The sequence below is a fragment of the Helobdella robusta genome, assembly GCF_000326865.2.
Source record: "Helobdella robusta unplaced genomic scaffold HELROscaffold_26, whole genome shotgun sequence".
NCBI classification, from domain to species: domain Eukaryota; kingdom Metazoa; phylum Annelida; class Clitellata; order Rhynchobdellida; family Glossiphoniidae; genus Helobdella; species Helobdella robusta.
This window is the reverse complement of record NW_008704349.1, coordinates 2,109,437-2,120,063: the sequence shown is the minus strand read 5'-3', so window position 1 is coordinate 2,120,063 and position 10,627 is coordinate 2,109,437. Positions and strand designations below refer to the sequence as shown.

General features: G+C 33.5%; 4 protein-coding genes across 4 annotated transcripts in view; 3 read left to right on the top strand and 1 right to left on the bottom strand.

Moving 5' to 3' along the window:
- Window positions 1–1,172: 1,172 nt before the first annotated feature.
- HELRODRAFT_173495 (hypothetical protein) lies at window positions 1,173–5,271 on the top strand (the record flags this gene model as incomplete). Its single annotated transcript, XM_009020101.1, has 4 exons — window positions 1,173–1,358; window positions 1,912–2,095; window positions 4,746–4,863; window positions 5,103–5,271. 4 exons carry the CDS (start codon window positions 1,173–1,175, stop codon window positions 5,269–5,271), a joined length of 657 nt encoding a protein of 218 aa, XP_009018349.1.
- Window positions 5,272–5,562: 291 nt separating this feature from the next.
- HELRODRAFT_173494 (hypothetical protein) lies at window positions 5,563–7,159 on the top strand (the record flags this gene model as incomplete). Its single annotated transcript, XM_009020100.1, has 2 exons — window positions 5,563–6,962; window positions 7,033–7,159. The coding sequence occupies 2 exons, from the start codon at window positions 5,563–5,565 to the stop codon at window positions 7,157–7,159; spliced, it is 1,527 nt and encodes a 508-aa protein (XP_009018348.1).
- A 342-nt stretch (window positions 7,160–7,501) lies between these two features.
- On the bottom strand, window positions 7,502–9,360 carry HELRODRAFT_112163 (hypothetical protein). Its single transcript, XM_009020099.1, has 6 exons — window positions 9,167–9,360; window positions 8,719–8,827; window positions 8,418–8,495; window positions 8,195–8,308; window positions 7,990–8,107; window positions 7,502–7,816 (listed from the first exon to the last, which is right to left on the bottom strand). Exons 1-6 carry the CDS (start codon window positions 9,276–9,278, stop codon window positions 7,553–7,555), a joined length of 795 nt encoding a protein of 264 aa, XP_009018347.1. The 5' UTR covers window positions 9,279–9,360; the 3' UTR covers window positions 7,502–7,552.
- Window positions 9,361–9,888: 528 nt separating this feature from the next.
- The window catches only part of HELRODRAFT_80076 (hypothetical protein), a gene marked incomplete at both ends in the record, with an annotated part of 6,638 nt that continues 5,899 nt past the window's right edge, over window positions 9,889–10,627 (top strand). The window contains one exon of the mRNA XM_009020098.1: window positions 9,889–9,921. Coding sequence (XP_009018346.1) covers window positions 9,889–9,921 — 33 coding nt within the window. The remainder of the gene's footprint in view (window positions 9,922–10,627) is intronic.

Here is a 10,627-nt window from a genome sequence, read left to right as displayed (position 1 = left end):
TTATTCAAAGGTCTCAATTCCATGTAAATCTCATTAGGTGTCACTAGAGCAATTGACTTCCCATTGATTCTGTAACGCTTTTAGTTCTTTGCTTTTTATTATTTCTTTGGTTTTTTTGTTGTAGTTGTTGTTGTTTTTGTTATTGTTGTTGTTGTTGTGGTTATTTCCGTGTATCTTGTGCCAACAAATTTGTTTTACTGTCTTAGTAACACTTTATCAAATATTTTTGTTTGTCTGTTTGTATGTTTTTTGTAGGTTTTTGTATGTTTTTTGTTTCTTTGTATGTCTGTTCATTTGTATGTATGCATATATGTTTGTGCAAATGTTTATGTATGCCTGCGTGTGGTTAATAGCCTGCTTGTCTCAAGTGAATGAGTATGTGTCTATATATTGATGTGTGTGTGTGCGTGTGTGTGCATATAACTGTGGATGTTTGTGTGTATGTATGTGCGTTTGTATCCATGTTTGTATGTTTTGTTGTTTTGTTATAGATGTACAGAGATAAACATATTGGTGAAAAAAAATTTTTGTTTTTCTAAAAGTTACTCCTAACTAAATTCTTAACCCTTTTCCAATCCGTACTGGCACAAAAATTAACATCTCTGAAATTTTAGTCGAGAGGGAAAAATTTCTTTAAAAAATTGCATGGGATACACTGGAAAATAATTTTCCATTTCCTCACAGATGGTTTTTCTTCGCGACTTTATTATTTTACGTCCGAGCAATTGTTTTTCAGCAACATACTCGTAAATTTTCTGCTTAGTTTATTCTACTGTCATTAATTCATAACCTTTGGTCGGTCGGTGGTCGTTTGTTCGTTTGTTTGCTTGTTCGCTTGATCGTTCGATTGTTTGTTTTTTTGTTCGTTGTTTGTTCGTTCATTTATTTTGTTTGTGTTCTAATCTTTCAGTTTTAAACATTTTTTTCGCGTGTATAACGACAAAGCAATCAAACAATCCAACCACACCAACAAACCAATCAATCAATCAATCTAAAAGCAAACCAATCAATCAACCAACAAACCAATCAATCAATCAACCAATCAATCAATCAAGCAAGCAATCACTTAGCCAACCAACTCAACAAAACATCAGCCAACAACCAACCAACTATCCACCAACAACAACCTGCAAACAGAGGGCACTTCATACGAGTTTGGCAGTAAGGGGATGATGACCTTTAGATTCACGAAAGGTGATTGGCCGGACACTCACGCCGACCGCATAGCAGTGGCCTTCAAACCGGAAACAAAGATCAAAATGTCGGTAAAGGAAGAAGATGAGGAAGAAAAAAATAGAGATGCTACTATTTTTAGAATGGAAAGTGGAAGCAGTGCGGATTTTATTGAAATATACTTGGTTAGATTAATGTTTTTTTTATGTCCCATATAAGTATGCTCGTTATAAAAGATGAACACATTTTATATTCTGTTGTAGGAGGCCGTGGTTACGGTTACTGAGGTGCAGTGACCGTGTTCGAAAGCAAATGCATCTCCTCTATCCATTTTTTAAACAATGTATTGCGATCTTTGACATGTTTGAGAAGTTTTAATATTTCAATTTTTTTAAAGTAGTTTTTGGCTTCTAAAAATTTCTTTCGCGGGCTATCGTCTTCGTCTCGAATTCGATTCGTTTCAAGTTTTTTTACACTTTTGTTCGTTATGAGCCAGTTCTGTCATGTTGCTTACTGTAAAATGTGTTTGAATATGCATGATATTGAGGTATGGCCTCACTCAATGTTTGAATCTTCCGATAATTAGATGTTTGAATATGCATATGTTGAGGTATGGTCTTACTCAATGTTTGAAACATCCGATAGAAGATGTATGAATATGTATGATGTTGAGGTATGGCATATTTTATACTAACTATTATACTATATTTAACCACAACAACAACAACAACAATACAGACGAAGAACAACAGCGTATGTGCTCTGTACGACGTCGGCATGGGCAAAAAACTCTTGACTTCCGGCTGGAGCTATGGTGACGTCATCATCGCTCAAAGATATCACGTGATCAAGTTTCAAAGGTCGGGAGCCAATGCCAGTTTGCAGGTTGACGATGGGAATGTGTCCAGTTACAACACCAGCGGTTGGTAGTGTTGCATTCCATTGCGTTACCTTACATTACATTACAATGTAAAAAAATTACATTTCATTACAATTCAAAACATTACATTACATTACACTGTTAACCAAACATAATAATGAGTAATAGTAATAATTATTACTATTATAAATCTAAAAATATAGTCATATACTTTAAAAAAAACTCACACATATGGAGAGAGAGAGAGAGAGAGAGAGAGAGAGAGGGAGTGAGAAATTAGAAAGAGAATTACTAAGTATTTAATAAAAGACTAATCTACTGACACTGCGGTACTTACTTAACAGTAAGTTCAAATTAGTAATTTTATTTAGTAACGTCTAAAAATGTCTCCTGCAAATGTTTGAGTAGATTTCTGAAGAAAAAAAATTTGTGGATAAATCATCTTTTTTTTTAAAAGAGAGCAATTTAAATTAGACTGTATATGCTTGGAAAACGCAACTCTTACACTCACGCACGCACACACACACACACACACACACACACACATACACACGCACACACACGCACGCACACACGTACCTAAATTTTTTTTAAATACTGACATGTATAAAAATATCGAAACATGGAAACAGTTATCAATCAAAAAATGAGGCTGAACGAACGAATCAACTTACTACGGATGTGCATTTTTAAGATGTGATTAATCAAAGAGTACAACTAATTAATCAATGATTATTGAACAAGCAGTCAATCAATTGAGGAATTTATCAATCAATTAATCAATCATTCAATCAATATATCGACCAATTTTTAAGTCAACTCTTATCGATCAGTCATTCAACTTAACAACAAATCAACCAATTATTCAATTAACCATCAATCATATAACCATCCAAACAACCGACCAATTAACCACATAACCAACGAGCCAATCAACTATATAACAAACCAACCAACCAACCAACCTATCCATTTATCTTAAAACCAGACGCCAAACTGACAATATTCAACCATCAATCAATCATAAAAGTTGGAGGGAGAAAGCTGACATCTGTCGACGGGGGAGTTAAAAGAAGTTTTAAAGGATTCCTCAAAGGTAATTCTCATTCATTTCAATCTTGTGCATGTATTGTAAACGGTATTCGTGTACATCATCGTGTATGTACATATACACATGTCCTATTTGTACACATGCATGTACGAGTTCGTATTATTCTGTAATGTGCATTCATGTATTTGTATGTTTACATGTAATAATATCAACACACAAAATGTATTGTATTTTGTACTGTATTGTTTTGTAGTGTATTGTATTTTGTATTGTATATATGCGTGTTGTATTGTATTGTATAAATGCATATTGAGTTGCACGAATGTGTTTGTATGCCTGAGTGTGGTTGCATTGTATATATGTGTATTTACGTATTTTAAGAAAAACATCCGTCCTATACAAAAATCTAGTTCAAAACCGGTTTTAATGTGTTGTATTGTTTGTATTGTATATGTACCCATATAAAAGTGTGTATGCTTGTATGTATAAGTTTGTATTTATGTGCTTGTTTGTTTGTTTGTTTGTATTTGTGTAATGTATCGCACACACGTGTGACGTTCCGTGTAAACCATCAAAGGTGTTTATTCATCTCTTAATGCCTGACCACTTTGGCTGTCGTCATCGTCGGTCGTCGTCATCGGCGTCATTTTATCGCGAGAGTTAAAAAAAATTATTTATGAGAAAATTTGTTAATCTAATCAAAAAATCTTTCTCTTATTAAATTTTCGTTTATTCCGATTATTTCAGTTTCAATTTTCAACATCTTCACCACCACCATCATCATCATCATTATCATCATCATCATCATTATCATCATCATCATCATCATCATCATCATCATCGATCTTTATCATCGTCATCATCATCATCGTCGTCAGCATCATAATCATTTTTTTCATCTCCATCATCATCATCATCATCATCATCATCATCATCATCATCATCATCATCATCATTGTAGTTTCTGTCGTCATAAAATAGAGTCGTTGAATTCGCACCTCAGCATCATCGTCAGCATCATTCTTTCATCCTCGTCATCATTTTCTCCTCCTCCTCATCATCGTCATCATCGTCGTAACTTTTGTCGTCAGAAATTAAAGTCGTTAATTCAATCGTCATGGTCTTTGCTGCTGTAGCTGTCGTAATGGTCTTTGTGGCTGTTGTTATCGTAAATTTCTTTACTTTCCTCTCTTTTTGATGTCGTGGTAATACTAGGCCTTATCAGTGCTTGAAAGCCTTTTAACGTAATCCATTCATTAATCGCCCCACTGCTGCTTGCTTCTCTAATTATTTGTTTTGTTCTCCAATGTTCTCGTCGTCGTCGTCGTTTTCACCATTTTCACCATCTTTTTATCCTCACCTCGCCGTCTTCTTCAATCATCATTCCCAATTTCGTCCGCGTCCATATTGACAATGACTTTTATCGCCAAGATCAACGTCATTTTTATCATGACGTCATCGTCGTCAACTTTTTCCGGCTGTCATTAACGTCAACGTCTTCGTCATTCTCGTCATCTCCGCTGCTAGCATCCCAATTATCATCGCAGTCCCTTCGTCGTCGTCGTCGCTTCTGATAGCTTCATATTCACTCCTGCCGTCCTGCCAGCATCACTGAACCATTTGATTTGATCATTTCGTCAGGTCTAGTCGTGAACGGGTTGAACGTTTTTGAACTGGCTTCAAAGAACCACCCGCAAGTACGTATTGAAGGCAAAGGTGTTCGACTGGCAAGTGAGATGAAACAAAACAGACCTGCCGAGTGAGGAAAATTTCGATGATGCCATTTTTAAATTAATGTTATTCACGAAAACTTAAAAACTTTCCCTTTTTATTGTAACCTTTTTAAAAAATGTTTTAAACGTGATACGTGTGAAAAATTCAAATTATCAACTCAAAAAAATTGTTAAAATATTTATAAAAATTATTTTTGAACGTAAAAATGAGTTAGCTCAGACGGTAAAAGTACTATGTCTCAAGTTGTTAATACTCTCTGACCAGGTTCGAACTCTGTCGGCACATAACTCAAACGCCTCGTATGAATAACGCAAACTTGCAGTACATGTATGTAGGCAGTCTTGGTGTGATCATGGTGAAACTGTTATGTGAGTCAATGATAACATTGCAACGAAGTAAGAATGGATGGATGATATGCAATCCTCAGAGCTGAATAATGAGGAATGAAAATAATGGCTTCCAAACTGACCTTCTTATGCGCTGTATTGCTTAACAATATTAAATATGTATAAATCACTAATTTATTGTTTCATTTAACAGGGAGGTTCCGAATGATGACGTCAACGATGACGAAGGTGGGGACGATGATTATGATGGGTCTGGCAATGGAAATGATTATGATGATGACGATGACGACGACGATGATGAAGATGACGAAGACGAGACACGTGATAACAAAAATGAAAACTTTATCTTATCTTCAACGGACCGATACATTTTTAACATGGAATCAAACAAAACAAACTCCGATGTGTTGAGCGGCGAAACTTCAAACCTTCTGAACACTGATCTCATAGACACAGGTGCAGCAAGCACTCCTTCCACTACAAATTATGTGAACGTCACCTGGACGACAGGTTTTAACGTATGGAAAGCAGGCGACGACGTTGAAGATGACTCACCTGGCGGCGTCAACGAGACCGAGAAGAGCATCATGGTTGACGACACCGCTTTGTGGATCCCGGTTTCAAATTCGGTCAACACATCCTCAGAGAACGGTACAACAACCAGCGTGGAATCTACATCAGAGCAAGACCACAACGCGTCATACCTGGCAGTACCACAACCGACGACAACTACGACATCCACCGATTCAAATGTAACGCCTACAAAACCAACTCTCTCTCATCTATCGTCAAGCGTAAAGGAATTTTTTAAACGAATAATTAAAATGTTTCCCCCTTGGTCACTCATTACCGGCTGCATTCTTGGCGTATTCCTCGTACTGGCTTGCATAATTTTAATGGCGGTGGCCTGTAAGCGAAGTCACAGCGGTCGAAACTGTGGCAGCTACATCGTCGATCAGAATATGTCCTCGCGAACGTTCTGCGCTGGAAAGTGCACTGGCAGCCTCTGCCCGTCGTCGAAACCTCAGCAGCATTCAGGCGACAACAGGAATGGACTGATCAGTAATAAAACAATCAACAATAATGCCATCTCGGATAAACATTCTTGCATCGATTCCGAAACTATTCACTTGTCGGATAGAAAATTCGACTCACACTGCAGCAAACCCGAGCACTTGACTTCTCGACAAAGACGGTCGAAAACTTATCCGAGATCCTTCATCAGCTGGTGTCGAAAAAATCACAACCGGACGGAAACAGTCCTTGAAAAAAAACAACTGTTCACAAAAGGCTGTTGCAGTAGCCTCAACAGCTACGACGGTCGTCTCGACGTCGCAGATAGTAACAACTTCTCCGAATCATTAGAACAATGTTACTGCAATGATTGCAGGACGGAGAAAGAACTGCCAAGCAGCAATATAAATGTCAGAAACGGTCTCACAAGTGCTTCAAAAAGATTCGGTACCCTCAAACCACCTCCTCCCCCACAAATGACGTCACATTATGAAGCCTCGAATAGCGATTTTAGCAACAGTCCGTCCAGGCCAAACGCAGGTGAATCTTCGTCGCTGGTAGCAGTCAGCGATTACTACGACTCGCCGCTGGCCAGCGTCGACTCGACCAAAGTTTCAGTAACGTTGCCGAGGTTCAACGTTAAAAATGCACATCTCTGTAGGACGGATCGGACGGGCAAGAGGAGGAAAACGGTTTTCGGGAAGAATAATAGAAAAGATAAGCACAAACTCTCTTCAGCGGCCGTGCATTTCAACAGAGAGTGGTATGTTTGAAAGTTAGAAACAAGTGGTATTATAATTTATTAACGTCATTTACGTCACTCAAACATCCAGCAAACGACCAATGAAACGTTTAGGTAAAATTTTGTACAAAACTATCGAATTCTCGAAAATTCCATTCACTCACACTCAACAACTTGAAAACATAGCAGCGCGATCAACTCTTTTCAAGCAGTGTTAACACAAAACTCTCGAGTATTACGTCGTTGACTGAAACACGGTAAAACAATTGTTAACTTGTACAAACTTGTACTATATTGAACCAAATTGTTATATATAACCAAGTGTATCTTCGTCCTTTTTTCATTTTTGTGGAGCGTAGCTGGACGATGGTTTGTCATGCAGTTACATGCGAATGTACCGCAGTTCGTTGCACATCATCTGAAGACAAACCAATCTCGTACTACCAAGTTATTTATCTATTCATTTGATGACGACTTTGTTCACACAACAGCGCATACAAAAACCGTTGTGCACGACAATTGATAGACTCTAACATTTGATGAATAAACGAACAAACCAATATCTGTGTTAAAATTTATTAAACTGCACAAAAGTTGCTGAAAAAATGAAGTTAGTTGTATGTGTAAGATGGCATTATGAGGGGCCTGGGAGCGAATAGTGGCCTATTTCGACCCCTCAACTTCCGTTTTTTATTGAGAAACTTCATGAGTAATGACTTTTTACCCAAACTCCACACTTTCAGTTGGCGCTCTGAAAGTTCCGCCAGTTTTTCCTGGTCGTCGTAGTCGATGCCAGGAGCGTACGGGGCCTCCACCTCCTCTGGTTCAGTCAGTTGCAATCCCTCATCAAGCAGACTCTTCCTGAATGCCTGAAACTGTGATCGATGATATCATTATTTCATTCCATTTATTGTTCTGTTTCAAATATCTGAATCAATATATAGTGGAAATTGAAATCAGAAATTTAACACATGTTAAAAACAGAAGCTGCCCTGTATATACATATTAATTTAATTTGTTATAGTTCAATTCCTATAAAAACAGTAACCTTCTCTGAACTGTCAGCATTGATCCATTCAAGTAGGGTGGCATTGGCTATCCCAAACTGCAGACATCTCTGAGCCAGAACTCGACCGATGTTGATGGCTGATGAAACATCACTGCAACTGTAAATTTATTGAAAAAAAAACTTTTGAATGATGAAATTTCAAAAAAAACTGTTAAAGAAATAAACTTTTGAAAAACATTTTAACTTGTACAAATGCTTTCTGATGGCCAATTCCTTAGTGGAACATGAGACTACCTTAGTACCGCAGCTATGTACAACATTAGCCTCCATGTTTCGGTTGGTCACTATGAATTCTATCCTGGAATTTGTTAAAAATAACATTTTTTTGTTGATTAAATTAAGAAAAATTATTTAAAATTCGTAGTTATTGAGAAAAAGTAAAAATTTTATTGTTTAAAATGTGAAACCTGTGGTAGAATTCTTTGCTTGGATATTGAAATCTCCATCCTTTACGTTTCCAAGCTATGCCTAAAAGCTCCAAGTTCCTGAATAAGTAACAAAAGGAATGGAGAATGTGGAAAATAACTTAAAAATAATTATGTTAGCACCTCTTTTAATATAATTTTTCAAGTGTAACTTATTTAAAAAATTAATCTTCATAACCATTTTATAATAACTTTACACTTTTACGAAATGTATATATAAAGAATATAAAATTTTTTTGAATTGAAAATGAATTCCAAAATTTTAAATTTCAAAAATGTAAACCTTGGATTTCTATTGATAAACTTTCTATCCAAATTAAAGTTTTCAATTTCTGTTTCTTCATTATTTACTGTTTGTGAGTTGCTACTGCTACCATTGAATCGGTGCAGACCTTTGGAGTTTTAAAGTTGTTATGCTGAGTTAATCAATGATTAACAATTAACATTATTGAATTAATCAAATAAATTGATTAAAATTTAATTAAATAATTGAATAGATTGAGATTGACTTTTGTCTTATGATTAATCATTAATGAATATTATGAAGTGGGGATTATTATTTTATTTACTAACATTACAATTTATGAATTATTTTAAAACTAAAGATTTATTTCTGACCATAAACGTGTATTAAATTGAAAACTTTAGGGCGATTAATTTGAATCCATTTTATCGTGCTTTTTAATGACTGAAAATAATCTTATATATATAAGTAATATAATATCGCTCACCTGTCATAACAGAGGAAGCAGGGAAGGATTTGCAAGAAGCATTTTTTAACAGATTAACTCGCTTTAAACTATTAATACAAAATCCTAAAATGCTTTTATTTAAAGAAAACATTCTAAATAGTATAAAAACGCTATTTGTTTTACTAAACTTCAAGTTTAAGATAATTTAATTCATAGCCAAAATTAACTTTTAAACTTAACTTGTAAACATACATAGAACACAAAAAAAATCATTCAATGAAATTTTTGATTAAATTCACTGTTAATAAACCGTTTTCTACGCATTTAAAACAAAAAATATTTAAAAAAATTATTCAACTTAATAAAAATAAAATTAAATATTTATTTTTAAATAATTAATTGTTCAAAAAACTTATTTTAAACACTAATATTGTGACACACCTGGATAAACAACATTATATATATATACGTATATAATTGTAATACCTTATTAGTTTACTTTTAATTAGCCAATGAGTGATTTTAATTAAATTTAAATTGTACTTTTGATTGTAAATAGTGAATATATAGAATTATTTATTGATTATTTATTTGATTTTTCCAGATTGTCATTTTAAGGATTCATATACTTATTTCTGTTTCGTAATTTTATTTATTTATTTTTTTACTAATTCCGGATTGATAACTGGGTGTCTACTCAGCTCCTCATATACTAGGATTAGGCCATTAGAAAAGAATAAGAAAATCTAAACTTTTCAATTATGACCAAAGATAGATTGGCCGCCCTGAAAGCGGTTTGTCTCTGAGACTTTTTGTTTTGTTTTTATTTTATTAAATTAAAATTTTAATATTAATAAATATTATACCAATATTTATAAAAAAAATTTTATTACTTATTAGTTTATAAGTATAATTTAAAATTATACTATTATATTTTAATTTAATAATTAAATTATAATATAATAGTATAATTTTAAATTTAATTATTAAATTATAATATAATAGTATAATTTTAAATTATAATTATAAACTATGAGTAATAAATTTTTTTTATAAATATTGGTATAATATTTATTTATTTATATGAATTGGTGGGTTATTTTAATCACAGATTTAACTTAATTAAGATGATTAAGATTTGATTAATAAAGATTTTGATTATTTTAATTAATTATTTATTATTAAGAGTAAATAAAATAATTTTTTTATCGTTAAGTTAAATAAAATAATTATTTAATTATATATGTAATTATTAATATATATATAAATATATGTATATATTTATTTAATTAAATAATTAATTTTCGAAATAACTTTCAAATAAAAGTATAAAACTATGTATAATAAAATATAATAAAATGAAATTAAATGTATAAATATCTTCTTATACATTTATTATACACACACACATATACTACGTTAGTGTATAAATGATGTTGTTATAACTCTATATATATATATATATATATATATGTGTTAGTAATAGACCCATAATTTTTA